Source organism: Accipiter gentilis, chromosome 8 (genome assembly GCF_929443795.1).
Source record: "Accipiter gentilis chromosome 8, bAccGen1.1, whole genome shotgun sequence".
Lineage (NCBI taxonomy): Eukaryota > Metazoa > Chordata > Aves > Accipitriformes > Accipitridae > Astur > Astur gentilis.
Genome location: NC_064887.1, coordinates 1,880,509 through 1,903,428, shown reverse-complemented (window position 1 = coordinate 1,903,428; position 22,920 = coordinate 1,880,509). Strand labels below are relative to the sequence as shown.

Genomic DNA, 22,920 nt, shown 5'->3' with positions numbered 1-22,920 from the left:
GCGGGAAAAGCACCTGCGCGTTATTTCCGAGGCTACCGTCAGGTCCGCAATGCTCAATATTGCCCCGCAACACATAATTTACAAATCAGACAGGCGCCCCCGCGTATAGAATCACACTTATTTCCTGGAGCGGCAACCCGCTCTGCTCCCTGTGCTGTTTTTTGTAACGTTTAGCCCTTTCTGAGGTGAAGTTACCGTTCTTGCCCGCGCTCCCAAGCCCGCCCTTGAGGGCAGAGGCCCGCTGAGGAGAACCGGCGCCGGGGCCGGGGCCGGGGGACGACCCAGGGCGGTGGGCGACAGCAGCTGGGCCAGGGCACGGCCGAGGGATCCCCGGGGGCCCAGCACGGCTCCTCCGGGAGCAGCAGCCGGTGGTACCAGCCCGCTCCCGCCGTGCGGGGCCCGCGGCCCAGCAAGGCCCCGCCGGCAGGCCCGGCCACCCGGGGCAGAGGACAACCGGGGGCGGGCCGCCCTGTGGGTTACGGGGCCGCCCCGAGAGGCGGGCCCGGACCGGACGGCTACGCGGCGGCTGGCCGAGTAAGGGTCGGCGGGGAAAGAGGGGAGGGGAGGGAAGGGGAGGCGAGGCGAGGCAGCGGAGGGCAGGCCGGCCGGGGAGCCCCGCCGGAGGGTCCCCCCGCTCGCTTGCCCCGGGAACGGGCGCTGAGGGGCGGACCGGGCTCCGTCCCCCCCCACCCCCCCCGCAGGCCCACGGTCAGGCCCCGTTCCCGTTCCCGGCGGCTTACTCCTGCCCCGTTCGTCCCCCCGGGGCCCCCGCCGCCTCAGCCGGGGAGACCTGCGTGCTGCAAGGCGGGAACCGCGGGTATTCGTTCCCTCAGCACCGCGACCTGAGGCGTGGCGCCCGCCTCGCCTCGCCTCGCCGGCTGAGGGAATCTGGAGTTTAATTATTTTTTTTTTGGTCAGTAAATGCCGTTTCTTCTCCCTTCTCCCTCTCTTAGGGCCATGTGGAACACTGTCGCTTTGCGCTCCTTTGGGAGACTGTCCCCCAACGCCGCATCCCCGCTGCTCCCAAGGTTACAAACCTTAAAAAATCGCGTGTTGGAAAGAAAGTCTAGGGACTTGCATCGTGGTAAACAGCCAGCACACATCCTGCAGGATCAGGGCTTGGAAAGGACACACGACGTGCTTCCCTGCCGCTTGGGAAGCAACAAAGCAAAATACAGACGGTGGGCCCAAACTTACCCAGTTTTAGATGGACGTATCCTGTCTGTGTATCGGCATGTGTTTGAAGAAAATCTAAGGAACAGTGAGGCTGTTATTAAAAGGTAATAAACTGGTTTTGTGCTGTTTCAAAAACGTGACTTGTGAGATGATGTGAGAGTTACCTACGGGCACTTTTCGGAGCTTTTTCACCTAGGAAGAATGCCAATTAAAAAGTCCGGAGATTAAAAAATAATAATAAAAAAAAGTTGTTTCTTTTACCTAACCATTTTGAAGGTTAAACTAGTTTCCTGGCAGCTCTTTTCTCAGGCAGCTTCTCTGCAGAGTGAATTTTACAAGCATCAGCACTTAAAAATTTCAGGCCCCCCCCCAAAGAGGTGCCTAAATGGTGACTGAAATGCCTAAATCTAGGTGCAGACTGTATTTAAAATAGTTCCATGTGGCATTTTTTTGCATATATTGCCAAGAAGTATTTTTTCTAGACCTTCACAAAATTGGTTTTGTGTTGGATTTTTAATGCAGAGACATAAATGGTGACTCACACATTTGCAGATGCCTCCTGAAAGAGTAGGTGACGGTTGTTGCAATTAATCGTGATTCACTGATAAAAGCAGGAAAATGTATTTTATGTGTTTGTCCTTAAAGATCAGATGGCAAAAATGCAAACGCCTTTGTTCAGAGGATTGATACATGAGCTGGAAGCAAAGCTACAGAAAACACACTGTGCCCTCCTGTGGTGGCATTTACGGCATTATTAAAAATCCTTAGCTTTTTTCTGCTGAGGTTTTTCAATCTCTACAGTCTGCAGGAAGCCATAATAAGGTAATGGAGTCATGTACAGAGTGGTGCATAAATAGTTAGGTTAAACAGTACTTTTAGTTAAAGATGATCCATCTTGGCAAAAAATGTTTTATTTGAAATAAATGAAGAACCTGGTTTATTTAAGACCAAAATTATTCGAGATACCTCATTTGTTTACAGTTTTTTCAATTTTTTATCTGTACTTGATGCTGCCCTGACAATAACACTTGGTAATCACTTCCTCTCTTGATGATTGTAATGGTGCTGCAGTATTCACTACTTTAAAAGTGTATCTTCCGTGCTGTAGAGTGTGCATTTCTTCTAGATTTAGTGATTTATTCTACTTCCGAGTTACTGATTTTTGTCAGATAAAATTGTTGAGGGGAGCTGAAGGAGGAAGCCCTTGACTGGATTCTTCCCTAGAGTAGCTGGAACATGGAGGGTAAATGTCCATGATGAATTAGGACTAGCAAATTATTATAGCCTGATTAATAGCTGCAAGTGATTAATAGCTGCTAATGTTGTAGGGCAGTATCTCTCAAAGTCAGTGTTGGTCGCTGATGATTAGCCCCTTGTCAGAACTCTGCTCATGGGGTTGCTGGCAGAGATTAAAAGTATGATCATGTATTGTGAAATATCATGTGTTGGGTGCATATGGGCAACACGTGGGGGAGGATATGGATTTAATAATGTCTACTAGCTATGAACATAAACTGCAGATAGAAAAAAGAATGAAATAATACAAATGTTCTGTCCTTATTAGACAATTCTTGAATAACGAAACGAAAATGCTTGCTTTAAAGAACATACCTTTGCTTTTTATTACACTTTGTAAGAAACAATAATCCGAAAATGTGAGTTCATCTTCATTCTCATGCCATTTATATGAAAACTGTGCAATACATCCAAGTACTACGTTTAATCTGCTAAAGGGTAACTTGTGTGGTTTTCGTTAATTGAAACTTTGTTTTTTTGAATCAGATATTCAGAATTGCTAGAGACGGTCAGTAAAAGAGGGAGAGAAAATGCCATCTTGCATCATACTCAGAGAAACAAGAAGCTGTTTGTTCGTGAACGCCTGAAGTTGCTACTTGATGATGAGTCTTTTCTTGAGCTGTCTCCACTGGCAGGCCTCAATATGCCGTATGGTGATGTCCCTGCTGCTGGGTGCCTTACTGGTAAATGCTAGCGAATGTAATATTAGAAGTAATGGGAAATTGATGAAGTTCATTTGTTTCATTGCTCATATCTTTAAATATGATTTGTATTGGAGCTAAAGAAGGATATGGGTTGAGGGTATTGTTTTGAGCAGCCCATGCTGGAGACGCAGCCCAGAAGAGTTTTGAACCAACATGATTCTTAATATAATTTGAGAGGTGCTGTTTGGTTGCAGTGATGAGTAAGTGATTGTAGGCAGCGTACATTAGCTGTCATTCCGTATGCGCTGCACACCTTCCCAGAGTAACCAGCCTTGTTCACTGAAGTTAAGGTGTTTGTTCTTACTGGGAAAGGAAAAAGGATGCACATAATCAGGTTTATCGAATATTTTAGTATTTTAAGAACGTGCTTTCCTAGGAAAAGTGAACATCAGCTCTATCCGGTAGCAGCTCCCAACATAGAAGGGTTCAGCCACTGCTGTGTTACTCTTCTGCGATTTTTGCTGGGGAATCTGGGAGAAACCTTTAAAGAAAAAAGTTGTTTCATTTCTTCTAGATTTAGTAATTTATTCTACTTACCTGTTGCTGATTTTTGTCTCAAAAAATTTAGGATGATGTGTCAAATCAGCTGTTGTCTGTTAAAGGAAAGGGGACCAAGTTACTGAGAGACACAGGAGCTGTGACATTTATTTTGTAATATTTTTCAAATTATAGACAAGTCTTTTCATTGCATTTTGAAGAGCAGTTCCAGTTTAAAAAGTAACTAGAAGAACACAGTATGAAATCCTATCTTTTGTCACAGAAGGCTACATTTTTCAGTTTTATATAGGTAATTTTTAATTGCCTTCCCTGTTGTCTCAAGAGTTGGAAGTCAAACTGTGTATTTTTTTCTCTTATATTGTCACCAGGAGTAAGTTTATTTCAAGTTCTGTCTTCTGTAATTTAGATTTTTTTAAATTAGCATTAGCTTTCAGCTTGTTATTCAGAGAAGATTTCTTCCCTATGTGGTATTTGCAACTTACTTTGCAGCTTCTTGATACAGTATTACTGAAAGAACAACCTAGCTATAATTTGGTCCCCTTTTTTCATCAGTGGTATTTTAGAGAGTCTTGATAAGTATCTGTGGTACCACATACAGGAATTGGCAAAATCTGTGGGGTCTGGTGTGTCTTCATGGCAAACGATGCAACTGTGAAAGGAGGAACTATTTATCCGATTGGAGTGAAGAAACAATTAAGAGCTCAAGAAATAGCCATGCAGAACAGACTGTTATCTGTGTACCTTGTTGACAGTGGGGGAGCATTCCTACCACTACAGGTAATATTGGAACCACTTCACAGAAGAAAATACCTACGTTTATTTTAATCATACTAATGTTTAGCAGTAAACCTCAGATTTATGTTTTGTTTTCTTGGCTGGCTGACTTTCCTTGTCTGTTATACTTAAATTGAGTTTTGTCCACAATTAGGAGTCTGGGAGATGATCTGACCATCTATAACAATAGTGATCGCTTTGGCTAATTTTGCATCTAGCATCTAATCAAAGTTTAGAAACTTGAATATTAGTGGGGAGATGAAGTGCTGACCAAGCATGGGTATTCCTCAGTGTGCTGAAATGCTTTTCTGTCTTTAATAAATCGGTACATTGTTTGAGGTTCTATTTTCAACTTCAGTATCTGTAAAATTACTCTGTATTTCATTGTAATGTTTGTTATCACAGTAACTACATTTGTAATGCAGTAACCTCTGTGGCCTTTAAAAATGTAGTTTGTGAAATTCTTACTGTAAAAGGAGATTTTGCACAGGTTACTTTCCAATGTACAGAGGTCATAATATCACAGAGAGTATAGTTGTTCCCTCTCCAGACTGAAAGCAAACACATAGAAAAAGTTTTTACCTGACTTAAGGAATTGCATCAAAAATTAAGTAGAAAAGAAAACTGTGCTGAAGCCATTTCACAGATAAAGTATGAACGTGAGCTTCCCCTCCTTCATGTTTACAGTCTCAATTTGTGCAGAATAAATTGGTTTAACAAAAAAATATGAAATTTACCTCTGCTTTCAAAACACATGGGTATTTTTGTGGAATTGCATAGTGTATAAGGGGAATAAATACAGTAGTGATTGCTGTATGTGAAAGTTTCAGGTATGATTGTTAGTGGTGACCTTCCCAGAGTGGGTTACAACGCATTTGTGAATGAATGGAGTGAAGAGGAAGCGTTGGCTTTTGTAGTTAATACTGACACTGTCTTTTCTCTGTAATGTCAGTCAGAGCTGTTCCCTGACAAGTCACACGGTGGCAGAATTTTCTACAATGAAGCAATAATGTCTGCCATGAGAATCCCTCAGGTACAGTGTTATTTGGAGTACAAGTAAGTGTAGTGTATGTGATCAACAGAGTTCTGAAAAAAAAGTTTTGTTCTAACTCTCAAACATGCAAAAAAATTCCTAAAGCTCACCTTTTCTATTTGTGGGGAAGGGAGATTCAAATAGTATCTCACATAACAGAATGCTTTAGCCTTAAGCATCTTCTAAGTGTTTACCAACTGATCATGATGGAAAAGCATCAGATCACTAGGTTATTTCAGAGTAAGCATTGAACTGTCAAAACCAGCATTGTTGTTCATGCTGTTATTTATATCTCTAGTTCATTGTTCCCCATGCTGCTATTTAGTGTCTTCGGTGTTTGTGAAATAAAGGTAATGCTTTTGTCTTTCCATTCTCCGCTCTCCAGCATCTTGATTTGTTTTGGTTTCTGCGTCCTTCAGGTGGCAGTGGTGTGTGGCTCCTGTGTAGCCGGAGGTGCCTATGTTCCAACCATGGCAGAAGAAACTGTGATTATAGATAAAATCGGTACACTGTTCCTTGCTGGCCCACCTCTGGTAAAAGCTGCTACAGGAGAATATGTCTCTCCCGAGGACCTAGGAGGAGCCAAGCTTCACTCTGAGTATGTGAAATAAGTCTCAAAAGTAGCAGAGAATTCTGCATACTTAGCTTTAAAGAAACTGTCATTCTATTTTAAATTGATGTGACTGAAGCTACTCCAGTGACAGGATACAATATGGTCCTCAAGGACTGAAAAACATGCAGTGAAAAAACCCCCAGTTGATATGATAGATGAATTATTATAAAGGTTGGTGGTATTCAGTTACATATGTGGGAATATCATGGGGCTAGGTATAACTCTCTGAAATAAAAAAAGTAACACAGCATTGTAATTTCAGCTTTACTACTGTCCACGGGAACTTTGCACTTCCACTGTGTGTGTGTATGTATATATATATACACACACACATACTCTCTGAGAGAAATCTCACATAAGTACAGAGGTCAGGATCAGGGCCAAAAGTAGAACCTATTATTACACAGTTTGCTTTCCTTCTCAGGTACAGTTTTTTTTGTTAGATCAGCCAAATGGAATTAAAATTAAGTGATGTTATGGGGTGAAGCAGGGACTAGACAAATCTGGTTTTGGTTCCCCATTTTTTCCACATACTTTCTGAACAAATTCAGGCAAGTCAGTTTCTCTATGCCTCAGAGGGACCAGCTATAGAAGAGGAATGGTATCACTTCTTTTCCTAATGTAAACATTATCAGGATACATATATTAAAAAAAAAAAGTTGTGATGATGGGGAAAATGCATAAGAAGTTCTTTTTTCTTCCCTAAACTGATGAGTGGAGAGGTGGTATGACTTCTTTCCGTTTGTCTTGTCTGCTTCTGAAGATACTAGACTAACTCTAAAATCTGAATGCTTGTAAAAGTACCTGAAGCAAAGAAGAAATGGAAATGGAAAGCCTGCCTGCCTCTGCTGATAAAGAGGGCTTCATAGCAGGAGATGAACGAACAGGCAATAAACTGGATAGTAGCTATCTAACTATTTCTTTAATGCTGTTTTTCTCTGTCAGAAATTTCTGTAGTTGTCAAAATAGTTATTCCCTTCTAGATAGGGGAAAAGGGTGGCTTTGCTTCTTTGTTCTTGGCATTCTATGCTGTGTGTATGGTAACCAGATTCTATATCTTTCTCACAAAACCAAATACTAGTGTGACAGTCGGATAACTGTGTTACATGTAATAAGTTACTGTCTTTATATCCAGGCTGGAAGTGCTTATTTTGAAATAATTTTTAAAGTTTCTCTTTATTATATTGTTCGCAACAACATTGTCACGAAAATAAATTCAAAGGTCTTTCTTTAATATAGGTAAACACAAAAGTCACAGGGAAGAACTTCTTACTGTGAATTTGTTTTGGGGTTGGATTGCACAGAAATTCCACTGACTTACTGCTTCCAACTCATACAGGAACAAAATCAGTATTTTCAGGGAGTTTGGAGACTCACAGATTTCATTAATTCAATACTAATTAATATTGCTCTCTCTCCTAGAGTCAGTGGCTGTACTGACCATTTTGCATCTTCAGAAAAGGAAGCCTATGAATGTATTAGAAATGTTATTTCTACATTAAATTACGATCCACTGCCAGAGGAGGTCATAGAGCATGACAGTCCTCTCTATAGCTCTGAAGAGCTCTTGGGATTGGCACCGCAAGATTATAGGTGTACTCTTCCTGTGAAACTGGTAAGGTGACAGATACTGTATTCCTTTGTCCTTTCAGTCTGCTCTATCTAGTAGCTACAGATTAACAGGCAACTGGCTGTTCTTTCTTGGAGAATCCTGAAGTACCTGAGATATTTTGTATTGTTACCTAATCAGTTGCCAAACTCTCTTGGGTCTGCAACAGAGAAGAATGGCAACAGTTCTGTAGAATTATAGGAAATATTTAAGATGAAAACCTGCTAGAGATAAGATAATTACAGATTATGCCAGCTGATCCCCATCTGTTTCCAGGCACTGTTTGAGATGCTGTTATGTCAGTATGTCTTGTAGTGTGATGGCTGCCTTGAGAATGTGCACCCCTTTAGTGTCCCGTTTTCCCTTGCCCCTGCCTTTTTTTTTTTTTTTTTTTTTTTATCCAAGTAGTCAAGACTCTATCTTGTAACTCAAATGCTTAATGAAAATACTGACTGAAAAAAGCAATAAAGCTCAAATTAAACTTGTTTGACGCTGGGACAGATGCTAATACATCAGCAGAGACATGCAGAGCTGCCCACGCTATTTTCATTGTGTTGTACTAGAAGAGATTTAGTCTCCAAGGATGCGAATCCAGTATTTTTCCAGGGGTAAATTCCTACAGTTAAGGGGACTGACTGTAGAAAGCAGTGTAGCTTTGAAGGCAGCTTTTAAACTGTGTTTGAAAAAAGCATGAGCAATATGCTGCTGAGTGTTTCTTATGCACAAAAACTGTAAGTGCACACGCTGGGTTTTTTACAACGTTTGTATGCACATGAACAACTGTCCTCTGTAACACTGAAGTAATTTTGGAGTTGAACTTTAGCTCAAAATACACGGTTGGTAATAATTTATTTGCAGATTCTAAGCCGTCTGATGGATGGAAGCAGATTCCAGGAATTCAAGGCTAATTATGGAACAACATTAGTAACAGGATTTGGCCACATGGAAGGGTAAGGCTATAACATTTCACTATCAAAATGTATGGACATACTTGTCTAAATAGCTTTCATATCATTCTCAGGTGTTACAGTATTCTAATAACAACATTTATGAAGTTTTGAGTCAGTCAAGAATTGGTAATAAAATACTTCTAGATAGCCTGATCTTCTCTATCTGAGCTCTGAATTCATCATGTCTCAGGCCAATAGCAGCAGAGAGTGATTACAAATGAATGGTTTTCATGACTTTGTGAAATGATTTGTTTACAGAAACTACTAGCCAGAGAGTTGGAACACTGAAGTCTCAGCAGATTCCTTAAGAAATAAGAAACAGCATCTTTAAAAGTGTTCGTTCTTGAACTGAGTGGAAAGCTGTCATCCCTTCTCCCATGTGATGGAGATGGGATAATGCTCATACAATAAAACCTTGCATAATTCAGATCAGACTGTATTATTAACGTTTATGAAGCATACAACGTTCTAGTCAAAGCATATTAAAATGATTAAAAAAAGGTAGTAAAATATATTTTTAGAGCCTCTTTAGGTTGAAAGCATAAACACTGCAGATTGTTATGTTGTATGTTACAGGAATTAGAGAGAGCCCAGAGTCCTGCACCTTGCATGTTGTCTTGCAGTGTAAACTCTGACAGGTCATCTATAGCTTTACGTGCCCTCTGGGTATTAATCCATGTTAATACTCCTATGCTTTACGTATCAAGAGTGCTGTAAGACTTCTTATTTGCTAGGGGGGTGTGTGTCCTTGAATGAAATGACACATGTATGTGCATCGTTTTACATTCTGAATTTTTGTAAGGGGCAGATCTGTGTGTGTGTGTATGGATATTTATGTTTCCATCCTTCAGAACATTGAGCTACAATTTCATCATTTGTGAGGTTCAAAAGTGAAAATGTTCACGTGTCTGTTTTGTAGGCACTTGGTGGGGATAGTGGCTAACAATGGAGAGCTGTCTCATGATGCTTCTCTCAAGGGTAGCCATTTCGTACAGCTTTGCAGTCAGCGAAGCATTCCCATCCTCTTTTTGCAAAATACTGCTCCACATACAGCAGAGCCAACGAGCATCTCACAGGTATGGCATTTGTAGTTCAATATGCTTAATTCAAGAAATTCCTAGTTCCTGTTCTGTTTAAGATTACATTTGGAAGTTATTTTTTTAAACCACTCTTGATGGTTTAAACCAAGAAGCTTCATAATTACTTTGTTCTTAAATCTTTCCATTAGCATTCTCACTTTATTCTAATTTTAAGCAGGCCTCTATGCTTATCTAAAATGGTACTGTCCAGCTGGCGTGCAAGCTGTAAAACTTGGAGTTTATAGTGCACTTTATATTGAAATACAGCCTATCGATTCTTCTGATGCCACTGTGCTCCACAGAAAAATAGATATTTCTCTTTTAGAAAAGTGAAGGCATTAAAGTGCAGTATGTTTTGTCCTGGGCTACAGATAGCCTCATGGTAAAATCTACATCAGATTCTCTGAGCAGAGACTGTTTCTGCAGCCCTGTTCCTCCCAACTGTCACCAGCACTTAAGACAAAGCCTGGCATAATTCTGTTGTATCTGAGCTTTGCTAATGCCTGGGAGAGCTAGGGTTGCACCGCAGCGTAGGTTTTTGCACACTGGTTACAATTGTTTTGCTCATGTACATTGTAAAAGAAGTGCATAATGGACTATGGTAGTTCATAATGCTGTCATACTGTTGTGGAAGAAGCAATCCTACAGAATTGTAAAGAAATTAATGTTTTAGAGATACAAGTTTGGTGGGAGTGGAGGGAATCTAGGAGAAAAACTTAAAGGATCTGAAATCTTTATTTTTATTTCAGGCAGAGGCTCACTCCAACAGATTAAAAGCCCAGGCCTCCATGATGGCTGCTGTTGCTTGTGCTGCTGTTCCCAAAATAACCATTGTAATTGGTGGCTGTTACGGGAGTGAAAGCTATGTTATGGTACGGGTGGCATAAATCTAACGGGTTTGGTAATAGATTTTTTACACTATACCAAGATTTCACAGCACTTCCTTTTTAAAAGTCAACTGTTGTTGCAGACATTTAACTCAATTCATTATTTTAACTACTTTTAAAGTAAGAAATGCATCAGAAGGTGTGATTACAGAAAATTTGGTCTGCCTCTAAGAATCTAGAGCCAGTTCTAAAGAAACAGGTTATCTGAAAATGTCCTTACTCAGGCGCCAATCCTGCCTTTTTCTTAGCACATGCTGGTTTTTTTCAGTGATCAAGGAGAGCGTCTCCTTTAGTTGTGCTAGAGTGTGTGCTGTGCATACTGCTGGTAAGTGCAATAGGGCTCTTTGTTTGCTCAGAATTAAACATGCAAGTGCTTGGAGGAAAAATGAAATAATAAAATAGCAGTATTGAAGGCAATGGGGATTGTGATGGTTGCTACCACAGGGTGTCTGTACTGACACAGGAGCTGTAGCTGTAATAGTAAAGGAACTGTATCATTAATGCTCTACAAATTAAACTGTATAACTTTCTGCCTTGAACTTGATTGTGTCATCCTACAGCCATCTTTTTGTGATTAATTTCAATGAGTTTGTACTGTGCATTTTTTTGTAGTGTGGGAGATCGTTCAGTCCGAACTTTCTGTTCTTGTGGCCTAATGCAAGAGTTGCTCTTGTGGATTCAAGACATTTCTCCACAGTCCCACAAGCTGGGGACAATGACTGTACAAGAGATGAATCAGAGCTAGAACATCTGAAAGAAAAGTAAGGACATTAAATATAAACCCTTGCAGTTACACTGGGATTTAATTAGTTAAATTACCTACTTTTGTTCATCTTGCAGATCAACACATCCCAAACAAATAAAGCAAACCTGAATCTACTGAAAAATATTTTAAATTTCCATGCAATCCTATATCTGTTCTTAGGATCTTCTTAAGGAACCCAGAAAAACCTCAAAACCCAAACCATACAACCCCAAATCAAGATATTCTGCGGTATATTAAACAATGGTCATCATCTGTACTGCAGAATGATCAGATCAGTTATGTATTATTTGCTGGATTCTGATTAATTTTAACAGTAGTATTGCACATTCACTTGAGATGGAAGTATGTGCCTTTTTCATCTATGATTTTATTTTACTGGCCTGATGGTTTTTATTACATTTTTGTCCTTTTAAGCTTGTTTAATACTCTTGTCTTCTCCAGGCTAGAGGAAGAAAGCAGTGCATTTTACTCCTCTGCCAGACTCTGGGATGATGGTGTAATTCTACCTCAAAACACTAGAAAGGTAGGTTTTTTCCTTATAGTACATTTTATTCTCGCATCTCAAAAGGATCTTGTGGTGAATGCATAAGCCTATGACTCGCTCAAGGTCAGCAGCATGCTGATTCCGAGAACTGGGTCTCCCATTTCTCACTCCCTTTTCGGTGGAATTTAGCTTTGTAATTCTTACTTTTTCCCAATTAGTCTATCCAAAAAGTTTCTGTTGAATTCTGGTTATGTTCTGATTACTTGACTACAGCATTTCCTCACTGAACCTCTTAATTGACTTTACCATTTGATTCTGTATCTAAATCCTTTCTTTTTTCGGTCTCGCATAATCCCCCGTATCTTCACTGTTTTTCAGGCTCTTCACCGTTAACATTGTGCCCATTCTTTTGTCCTAGGATGTTTCTTTTTGCGAATTTTTCTTCCTGCTCGTCATTTGCTGCTTACATTTGGGATGCCCCCCCCCCCCCCCCCCCGCTTTTTATTTATTTTTAAGTTGGCAGACATCCATTCCGTTAGATTCTTTCTGAAATCTGCCCTCTTTGTTCTATTTTTCTTTGTTGGATTGTTTATTAGCAATACTTAAAATGTTCTTTGCACTTCTGAAGCTTGTTTACTTAAAGTTCACAAATATAGCCTGCTATCAGTTAATCCTTCTAAATATGGTACATAGTTATGATACTACATAGACATTAAATATTTTCTGCGGGGTTTATGGGAACTTTGATGATGGGAGAACACTGAGAAGTATTTTCTAGTACTAGAGCCCCAAGACTACCTTGTCTCTAGGAGCTACACATGAAAAGAAAATATATGATAGTTGAAACGAATCATTGTTACTCTCAGGTAATTTTCACCAGCACACCACAATTCATGTTTGCATGTGTAGCTGTTTTTTAAAATATTGTTGTGATACTTTATCTCAGTTCTTGCTAACAGATGGAGTTTATGTTTAGCTTTGTCTGAACTGACAGCATGTGCTCATTCAGATCTTTTATGTGCTTTTTTTTTTTAAATAGGCTTTTAAAAGACAGTGTGTGCTCCAGTAGCAGTGAAATATTGAGAATTACCTTGTTTTGAAAGACCAAAACCAGTTCTGTATTTTCAATCCCTGTTGCCACAAGACACCGAGAAAGATGACTTCTTAGAAAAAGATGGATGTGGAAGAGCAGGATGTTCTGCTCGTTTTTGATATGCGATGGGGAATCTTAGGAGCATAGCTATGTAATAACAGAAAGGGATTATCACATAATATATTTTCATCAGAGTTTACAGCAAAATAGCTTCCCAGTGCTCCAACAGTAATTCTCTTGTCACCACAGTGACTTTAAAGTGGTTGAGTGGTGTCTGTATGCAGCACAAACTTTGGGATCCTGAGGATGTTTCTTCCTTCACATTTCCCCTGCCCTAGGGGTAAGTTACACTGACAGCTATTTCCCCTAATGCTACAGCCAACAACCGTTCATTTTAAATGTTCATTGTTTTGCAGAAAGGAAGAACAAATGTATTACTGAATGAGTGCATAACTAGTAAGTTTTACTAATTTTTTGTTTCAGAGGCTCATTGCTTATTTTGTTTGTTGTTTGTTTTTTTTTTTAATTAGGTAATTGCACAGTGCTTAGAGATTCTAGAACAGCAGAAGTACCAGGTCATATCTCCGTGTCAATATCCTGTCATCAGAATGTAACTGCAGCCATTTTTCAAATTATTTTTCAAATAATCAGCCTTTTAAAGTTAGCACCATGTACTAGAAATCTTTAATGTAAATTATTTTCTAATTGTTTGATACCATTAATAAAAATGTTAAACCACTGCAGACAAACAAGAATCCTGGATTTAAGTCTATTAGCAATAAGTTTGTATTTTGAACCATAGCCTCTTACTACATTAGTTGAAAATTTATTTTGTGAAAAGGAAGGATTAAGCTGAGAGTTTAGCACTCTAAGGAAGCAAGTTCATCTCAAGTGGTAACAATTGCTTGATTTTTTTCATATTCATGTTTTAGCATGAAATTCAGAACTCAAGAAACTGCACTTTGACAAAAGAAATGGGAAAGAGAAAACACATAAGCTAGTGTGTGCAGTTTTCAGCCTTAGTGAAGGACAAGATGCTGCCTGCTGCACTGCCTTGGGCGGGCCAGTTCGGATTTCCAAAGCAGCTATGGAAAGGCTCCGCTCAGATTACTCTGAGGAAACTAAAGGAGTGACCAGGAGGGGATTTAGATCCTTAATATTTCAGCATAGGCTAAAAATTACGTTTTCTCAAAGCACGTAACAGAGCACAGAGACACTAATACATAATGTTATTGTGTGTGCAAGTATTGAGTTTACACTGTGCCGTTCCATGCATCTTTCACTGTGCCACAGCTGCACGGTTTAATTTTGTAAAAACAAAAACCCCAGCCCTGTGCCCCAAACTTGTGTTGTTTTAACTGTACAAGAGTTCTTAGCACTGCACCTCTGGAAATAACACCAAAAGGTGTATCTAGAAAATACCTGGTTAAGTATTTTGAAGAATCATCAACAAAACTGAAATGCTCAATCTCAATTACGTAGCCATACGAATAAAAAGTGATGTTGAAGGAATTTAGGTCATTTGAGTGCTTGTAAACGGAGACTGCACCTTTTCGGAGCTGAAACAAACCTAACCCAATGTGTTGCAGGCAGCGGTCATGCTCTTTTGAAGAGTCCGTGGAAAGTCACGGGAATGTTCACCTCCACTTCAGCCCTGGCAACCTCGCTCATGTCTTTGGCGTTCAGGATCAGGAGGTAGGCGGGCTTTGGCCCCGCGCCCGGGCTGATCACGATGCTCAGCACAACCCCTGGCAGGCGAGAAAAACAAGAAGGTTGTCCTTGCTGTACCCTCCCCGTGGGCTGCTTCACACGGGACACCAGCAAATCCCGTTATTATTGCGTGCTCATCAGTTCTGAAGTAGACAGTGAGATGATTATTTATTTGTTTCTCATCCTATTTGGGGTTCTAGCTCCTGTAGAGTTTCTTTTTAAAACCGCGAGAAATGTTTTTGTTCTGAAAACAAACTATGAAAAGCTATTGCAGGGGCTGACGCCAAACATCACGTACTGGAATGTATATCAGATTTGTCCATTAATTTTTTCAACATTATGAATGAATTTATAAATTATAAGTCTGCTTCTGAGGTTTAACGTGACAAGATACCCATTTCTGGATCCTGGTGTCCCTGTGTGGAATGGATGGGACATCCTGGCTCTTAGGTTGTTTGTTCATTTGTGTACTTCTCCGGGTCAGTCAACACATGGGAACAACCATACACCATAATCTGTGACAGCATCAAACACAGCCTTGGGGAAGATGACAGAAACAGGAGCATGAAGCCTGGTGTTAACGCAGCTTTCAGAGAGTGCTGCTGCATGGGCTTAAGTCCCAGGAAGTGAGAAGGGCTTAAGCATATTCCTAAAATGCACGTTGTCTACTTCAGTTAAGGTAAGCTTTTAAGAACAAGCTTAAAACCTTTCCATTTCAGTGGGACTTAAACCGTTGCACAAGTACTTTCTTGAACTGGGAACAGATGATACGCAATTTCGCTCTGAAATATAAAGTATTTTGGCTATGCAATATGCTCTTAAATTCAGCAGAGCCAAGTCTTCTCCTAGCTTCCCATACTCCTGTTCAGAGATGAGGAATTGAGGGAATAAGCGGACACCCTCTCAGGCTGAGTGCTGCCACTCACCTTCAAAAATAGGCACAGGGCTGGGGATGCATGAAGAAATGCGTATGGTGCTTGGCATGAATATAACTACCTGTCCTCGAGTGACAAAGCCTGAATTCGCTCTACTCCTGCACAAGGAGGATGGTTTAGCAATAGAAAACATGCTTGGTTTAAAAGAGGTTCAAATTTTACAAAGTTCTGCCACCTGGAATTCTTTAAATATTGCCGTTCCCGATGGAAAAAGGCTAGGAAATGACAACAGATCACCTAAACCTAGAGGTCTTTCTCCTCCTTTGTTTGCATTCAGTCTTAATTTTCCCATGTTTCCTCAGAAACTTCCCACCAGTGCTAGAACAAGGCACATCTCGTCTGGGAGCTGCCTGTGGGCTCTGCCAGTGCCCGTCTCTGGCACAGCCTTGCAGACAGCCCCTGGCACCAGCAGACACGAGCTTTTCCAAGTCACGATGCCGCTGACCAAAACAAAATCAGTATTACCGTCATCTTCCTCCAGGGCATCCGGATGGGAAACAAAGATCGGCTCCGATGGGTACGAATCCGGCTCTTGCCACACCCAGGTCTCCTTGGTTTTAACATTCAGCTTACAAAGCTAAAGGTGGGAAAAAACAAAACCACCACATCTCAGAAATACTCTTTTTTTGTCTTTAAACTGAAAGCTCATCGAAAAGATGTGCCTCACCAGTTTGTTGATAGTTACCCTGTCTGGGACAAAGTGATTCAGCCCCAGCCCATACGTATACGTGTAAGGTTTCCCACCGTATTTCTTGTAATTGATCTGTGGAAATTCAAAGGCTACAATAAAAAAAAAAATATATATATACGTGAGGATTAGTGGGATGCGGAGTGCAGGGGGTACTCGCATCACCGCGGGCTCTGCTTCAGGGTCGTCATCGTACCATGGCGAGGCCCTGAGAAAATAACTTCTGGCTCCAGCCAGATGGTCTCGTCGCTGCGCAAGGTCGCCGTAGCGGTCGTGTAGGGCAGGGTGACCAAGTTCTTGCCCGTGTCAGCCTGGGACAAAGAAAAATACCCAAGAGAAATGGAGAAACAAATTTCTTAGTCTGTTTGCACAGATTCGCTGCAAACTGCATTGAACAGTGAAGGCAGTGATGCGCAGCAGAACCTCATCCAGCTGCGGAATGGCAACATGCTCAGGGGTGGCCACTTCTTCTGTTTTCTTAGTGCAATGAGTGCCTATTGCTAAAACTGTCCTGTATGTCAGCCTTTTTACAACACACGGGAAATAGAATAACACTGATCAGCTAAAGAAAATAAAAAGTTTCTCTGAAGACCCATACTTGAAGTTCCCCCCCCTGCCCCCCTTAAAATGTTTAATTGGAATTAAATGGGGCCAGGCAGAGTGCTAGCGATGCTCGGAGGAGCAGACACCGGCATTGGAGCGGCACCGGTACCTTGTCGATGTTGAGGGGCAGCACGTATCTGCGGGCTTCAGGCTGCGGGGCTTTCTCTGCCTGCCGCTTCACTTCATCCCAGTTTGCTCGTAAGTTGGCTAAGTAGAGGTAGTTGTAAACAAACTCGAACCTGCACAGAAACGGGATCATAGACAGAAACCAAGATGTCATTTGCAAGTGTAGGGCGTTCAAATGCAGCTGGTTTTTTTCCTAGAATTTAATGGAGCAAGACAAGTCCTTGGCAGAAGCGAGCCGTGTGTGCGCTCACCCTGCGAGGAAGACCCAAGCACCCTGCGGCAGCGGCCAGGATAAGCTCAGCTCAGGGCGTCCCAGCTACGCAGCCAACACGGGATTGGGCATCACCCTTTTGGTGCCACATTTTTCTGCGTTCACAAGAAAAGCAGCATTCAAACCTTAACCAGATCCTGCTCATTGCAGCCCCAGGAGCCAAAATAACATCAACCCTTGGGTATTCAGTAACATTTATTAAAGATAAAGGCAAATTAAAGATAAAAATCAATTTTTTCTTGGAAAATGAGTTTCAAACAGGCTTTCTGCACCTCTGGATACCTTCCACGCTCTATGTGTCACCACACGTGACTATTTAGATGGGTTGGAAGGAGTTGGTGCGAGTGTCAGGGGCGATTCCAACGGGAAAGGGACCAGCCTGTCTGGTGCTGGGGCTCTGCTGGCCCCCACCAGCTCATGCAGGGGGAGGCACGACGCTGCAGGGACCCTCGGCCGCCTCCAGGCTCGGCACTACCAACACTCACCCCTTCCAGGTGCAGAGGTCGACGATCAGAAATCCGTTATCTTCATAGGTGTTAATGTGATGGAAAAGGTTGAAGGCCGAGGTGCGGTATTTGATGTTGAGGAGCCTGCCTTTCTTTTTCTCTGCCACATGAAGCCAGACCTGAAAAGCAAGCAGCAGCTTGGTTTAGGCTCAGAGAAACAAAGGTGAAACCAAAACGATGGACCTCCTAGTCCAGGACTGGCTGCCCAGTACAGCCCAGTTTGGTACGACCCGCCGCTTACCCCCATGGTTTCGTTGGACTCAAAGCAGTCCATGTAGTTGGCTCCCCAAAGGCTCCAGGAGGAGAGGAACTTGAGGAGGTTGATTTTCACTGGTGTTTCAACAAACACTATGTAGTTCGAAGTCAGACCGAAGCTGTTTGGAAACGTACGGGGAGCCCATCAGGCTCACTGTAGTTAGTTTGGACAAAAACTATGTAGTAGTCAGTCTTAAGCAATGGATATAGCAAGCAGATCATCGCTTAAAATGACAGCAACATAAACATCTTGATTTTGGGAAATCATCTAACTTTAGTTGCTGATTACATGCACGAACAGGCCAGCATCGCTGTACACGCACAGCCCACCCGTGTGCGCTCGCAGAAGGAAAAGGGGACTCTGCTCGCCCGCGCGCACCGCTCGGAGCGGGAACGCGCCGCGTGGCACACGTGAGCAGCGTCCCTCTTTTCAGCCAACCTGCACCGTCAAGCTACCCACCCCACGAAACGTTACCTGTGGACGTAAGAGGGCTTAAACCTGTCGCTGCAAGGGAACTGCACCACCACCTCCGACTTGTTCATCGGGTCTTCCTTGTCTGGAACGGGACAGTTGAAGCGTTATGGAGGGTTTCACCCAAAATTACATTGTATTTATAGTGTTTGCCCAGCAAGTTTCTGCCTTCAGCATAAAGGAAGTTCATGATTTGGAAACCGCTTTGAAGTGTGTTAAAGATGAAATTGCTGTTACTTAAAAAAGGCGAATAAAATCTAAAGAAGATTAAAAAAAGAAGTAATTTGATGACACCACTTGTTCGAAGGATAAAAAAAAGTTATTTATAGGATGAGATTTTCTCAGGTCGCTCAGAGGCTGGGATTGACTGACCTGCCTGAAGCGGAGGAATCCGTATGATGTTATAGGCGAGCGCGAAATTTTTTCCAAAGCAATTGCCAATGTTGTAAACTGTCCCGTCGTTTTCAATGTGGGGATGAGCCGTTGCCCCATTGACGGACACATATTTACAAAGATCCACCTGAAGAAGAAGATGGAGAAAGTCAGGAGCTTTCTTAGCAGGACATGGGAAGTCACCAGCACTGCAAGGCGTCTCAGGTCAATACGTCTGCACTCCAGACGTGGAAAGCTCTTCTGCAAGCCCAAACCACTGTCCATTTTGTGAAAAGGAGGAGAGCAGCAAAGCCAAGCGATTCAAGAGGGTCGGGTGAGCTGACACAGTTACAGGGAGAGGTTCGGGATCCTGGGGTCCAAAAGGAAAGGCTCCACAGGCTGGACATTGGTAACAGAGCAAAGAAAAATGTCAAAATACACATTCTACGTTACATACAGTTCTGTGGGGTAAATGTGGCTCGGCTCCGATGTGGATGAAGGCAGCAGTAAAGCTTTGGTAGGAGCCCTCCGGTTGCGGTCCCCTTCGGCCAGGCTGCAACGTAGCTCCAGGTCGCAAACCCCAACCCGAGCGTGAGGATACGGACCGCGGACCCCCATCGCCTCCTAATGCAATATTACTCAGAGCAGCAGCAGCGGGTTCATTTACAAGCTGGTTCTGACTCTGCTCTCGTGGACCCTCACAGCTGGCTGCTTCTGCATCCTCTCTCTGACAGAAACCCCAACTCTTGCCGTGGTGTAAGAGCCTGTTATTAAACACTTTCATTTTAGTTGTACTCCTCAACCTATTTAGAAGCACAGTACAGACCCACCTGCTTAATTGTCTCTAACGTATCTGGGTTAATTTTGGTTATAAAGTTGGTCTCAGTACAGGCATAGTAATCTTCACCGACGGGGTAAACATTAACGAGGGCGTTATCAGTGACCTCCACACCTTTGAAGTACGAGAAAAACCTAAGCAGAGAAAACGGACAGGCAGTCAGGGGCTGCTTGGAAGTGGAAGCACCGTAGGACATCGCCGCAATCTCTACAGAGCCCCAAGGTACCTGGAAAAGATGTTCTTGCACGGGTCTGGGTATGCATAGGTGCCAAATTCTGTTATCACGATCCTTTTCTCAGTCATCGCTCTCACGTAAGCATCAGTCCTGACAAACCTGGGGAAGGCAAGAAGACGCGTTGCAGGGGTAGCCATAAAAAAAGCAACGGGCTATGTAATTACAATACGAATATTCTTGTGATGAGCCCCATGAGACCTCCAAAAGCCGCAGGTCCCTGTGGCCTCACATTGCATCTGGAGCACATGGGGTCCAGCAACAACCACCCCACCGCGGCCCCAGGAAGGGATGGCCGGCGGAGAGCTGAAGCTGATGGGAAATACAGCATTTTGTCTAAACATTCTGCACCAAACACCTGAAAGCTGATAGCTCAGCAGCTTTTAACTGAAAACACATTCCAGTTTTCAGACAATGATGTAATTCTGTCACTGACTGCCGCTACATCCAGCCCTCCCTCTCCTTCCCTTCCAGATGTTTTATAATTTGTACAAAAAGTTGCATTTCTGCTAACTATGAGTAAGTTTCAGTTATTTTCAGCTGGTTTTAGTGATCTCACCGTTAGAGCTCTTCCAATAACCGCACGGACTTGAAATAACCGGCGCCTCCCACGTACTGGGCAGCAGAGCCCGTCCCCAGCGCTTACGGTCAAGCAAATGCTTCGTTATTATTTTTTTTTTTTTTTGCTTGAGAAAATGGCCACGTACCTTCGGTGATAGGTAACGTGCCCCTCCTTGAAGTCAAACTTGTGGAGCAGCGCCTGCCCGTCAAAGAGGTGATAGAAGGGCTCCGCGCCCACCTCGAACAAGCCGGGACCACATCTCAGGAGGCTTCCTCGCAGCCAGGTGGGAATCCTGCCTGCAGAAGATGCAGCCTTGGTACGTGCGCAGCCCACAGCAAATCAGACCAAGTAATTTTTATTGTGTCAACAAAAAGGATGAAACTTCAAACTTTTTTTAATGTTTATTAAACTTGGCTTTTAAGAGTGCGTGGGCTCTTCGAACTGTTCTTTCTTTCTTCATCCACAGACTGACCAAAGATGTCAAGCATTGGTATGTCTAAAGATCCCCCGTCCAATCTGTCCTTCCTCTACCCCCAAAAAAGCCACCCTGTTAGGTCCTTTACCTCCAACCCTGTGCTCCAGCCCTTGTAAATCCTCCGAGCTCTGGTGGCCCACGAGCTCCCGAGAACACAAGCTGGGCAGGAGGAGATCAGGGAGCCCACACCAACCTGTGACATGGGCGGTCACCGGAGACGACAGCTCTTCCACCGTCTCAAAGAGCTTCTTGTAGCCTCCAGCGGGATGCTCGACTCTGAAAGGGCCAGCAGACCTGAGGTTAGCCCAGTTTTGGCATAGTTTTGGAACCATCCCCCTGCCAAAGGAGGGGTTTTTGCTTCTGGATGGACTAATCTGTGACTTGCAAATAACTTGAGAGGTCGGGAGGGAGAAGCTCCAGCCTTCACGGGAGGGAAGGCTGCGAGGGCTCTGACCAGCTACGGCAGCCACCTGCGAACCGTCCTGAGCACGTGGAGGAATAGGGAATAGCGATGGGACAGCCCATGCCACAGCCCTGCAGGCAAGCACCCTCACCCACAAATTCAGGATATCTTGAAGCATCCAGAAGCAAAATTGAACTTGTAGCGCCCAGGTCTTGGATAAGCATTTTTTTCCATTTTTTTTCTTTAAGCAAAGTATACTTGAGCATGGAGCTGAGAACTGTTTCTTCCAATTTTACCTGCTGCAGAGCCCACAAAGACACAGCAGACACAGGTCGTGCAGGGCACCCTCCTTCCCCTCCCTAGTACGGACTGGGAGTGACCCTGTCCCCCTGGACCAGAATCGCCTTGGCATGGGATGTACCAGCACAGACACCCCCCCACAGGGACCCCCCACCCCCCCCCGCCTCCTCCTCCGGACCGTGCTGACCCCCAGCCTCCCAGCAACCCCCCCAGCCAACGCTGAACCACGGATACAACCGGTGACTTGCTCCTATAGAGAGAAGCCCGCAGGGATACTCACTGGCTGTACATTTTCTCCCCGATGAAGGACCTGAGCCTCCGGCAGCCAAGCACACGGCGAGAGCCTTGCACTGGGTATTTATGGGGCGCTGAGCCCTGCCGAGGGGAGCCCCGTGCCCGAAACCGCCCCTGCCAATGAGCGCACCCCGGGAACAGAGCCGGCTTTCACCACCGAAATCCTCCCGGGGCTTTGAGAGGTTTTGTCTTGCCATTCACACAAAAAAGGGCTTTGAATGTTTTTCTGAGACCTAAATTCTTCCCAAGCAGAAGTGATTACAAAGAAAAAAAAACACACACACACACACACAAAAAACAAACCAGAAAGGAGTGAAACGGAGCACGCTGGAGTCGCGCCGGGCACTTGGCAAGGCCACTCGGTTCTCCACCGGTGCCCTGCGCTGCAGGGAGACCTTCCCAGCTCCGACATGGACCGAGGGCAGCAAGGAACGGCTCCTTCCCACAAAGGCATCTCGATCCCGTGTAACAGAGCGTTCCTCGGCACCTGCATATCGAGGATCAGTGCTTCACCGGGGAGTGACGTGACACTAGAGACACCGAGAGATAAGAAGATGTCAGCGTCAAATATTATCATTTCCACCTCCCGTATGCATCAGCCACCAGTTTTTCCCTCCGTCCTAGGTTTCTGTGGAAGGCTGGCTTTGCGGGCTTCAGCACGTTGGTACAAGGACAGCAAGACCGAACCCCTACCCAGCAGCCAGGAGGGCATCAGGGAGCATCATCATCCGCGATGGCTGCTCTTACATCGCCATCTGCTTACGGCCATCGTCTCCCCTCTCCTCCCACTTGTTTTATTTAGTGTGTTTCAGCACAGGGGCACACGCCAGCAGCTCTAGTTGCTGCGTAAATGCAGATTTCTTAAGACTTAATGCACATAGAGGAGTATTTTTACACGGGGTGTTAACAGCCCTAC

At 43.5% G+C, this 22,920-nt stretch overlaps 2 protein-coding genes across 4 annotated transcripts; one reads left to right on the top strand and one right to left on the bottom strand.

The window, feature by feature from the left end:
* The first annotated feature begins 503 nt into the window (after positions 1 to 503).
* On the top strand, positions 504 to 13,669 carry LOC126042035 (biotin-dependent 3-methylcrotonyl-coenzyme A carboxylase beta1 subunit-like). Of its 3 annotated transcripts, none has more exons than XM_049808614.1 (13): positions 504 to 534; positions 954 to 1,280; positions 2,959 to 3,155; positions 4,273 to 4,451; positions 5,401 to 5,481; positions 5,901 to 6,079; positions 7,517 to 7,709; positions 8,562 to 8,653; positions 9,573 to 9,729; positions 10,482 to 10,604; positions 11,232 to 11,380; positions 11,827 to 11,908; positions 13,493 to 13,669. In XM_049808614.1, the coding sequence occupies exons 2-13, from the start codon at positions 958 to 960 to the stop codon at positions 13,574 to 13,576; spliced, it is 1,839 nt and encodes a 612-aa protein (XP_049664571.1). In that variant the 5' UTR covers positions 504 to 534; positions 954 to 957; the 3' UTR covers positions 13,577 to 13,669. The 3 variants fall into 3 exon arrangements, with proteins under 3 accessions (XP_049664571.1, XP_049664570.1, XP_049664572.1); XM_049808613.1 differs by having other exon boundaries at positions 509 to 540; XM_049808615.1 differs by lacking the exon at positions 504 to 534 and adding an exon at positions 625 to 708.
* Positions 13,670 to 13,911: 242 nt separating this feature from the next.
* Positions 13,912 to 22,080, bottom strand: RPE65 (retinoid isomerohydrolase RPE65). Its single transcript, XM_049808616.1, has 14 exons — positions 21,991 to 22,080; positions 21,201 to 21,283; positions 20,678 to 20,828; positions 19,965 to 20,072; positions 19,731 to 19,872; positions 18,901 to 19,048; positions 18,532 to 18,613; positions 18,043 to 18,175; positions 17,781 to 17,920; positions 17,008 to 17,137; positions 16,492 to 16,606; positions 16,293 to 16,387; positions 16,073 to 16,184; positions 13,912 to 14,710 (listed from the first exon to the last, which is right to left on the bottom strand). Exons 1-14 carry the CDS (start codon positions 21,999 to 22,001, stop codon positions 14,559 to 14,561), a joined length of 1,602 nt encoding a protein of 533 aa, XP_049664573.1. The 5' UTR covers positions 22,002 to 22,080; the 3' UTR covers positions 13,912 to 14,558.
* Between the last annotated feature and the right edge of the window lie 840 nt (positions 22,081 to 22,920).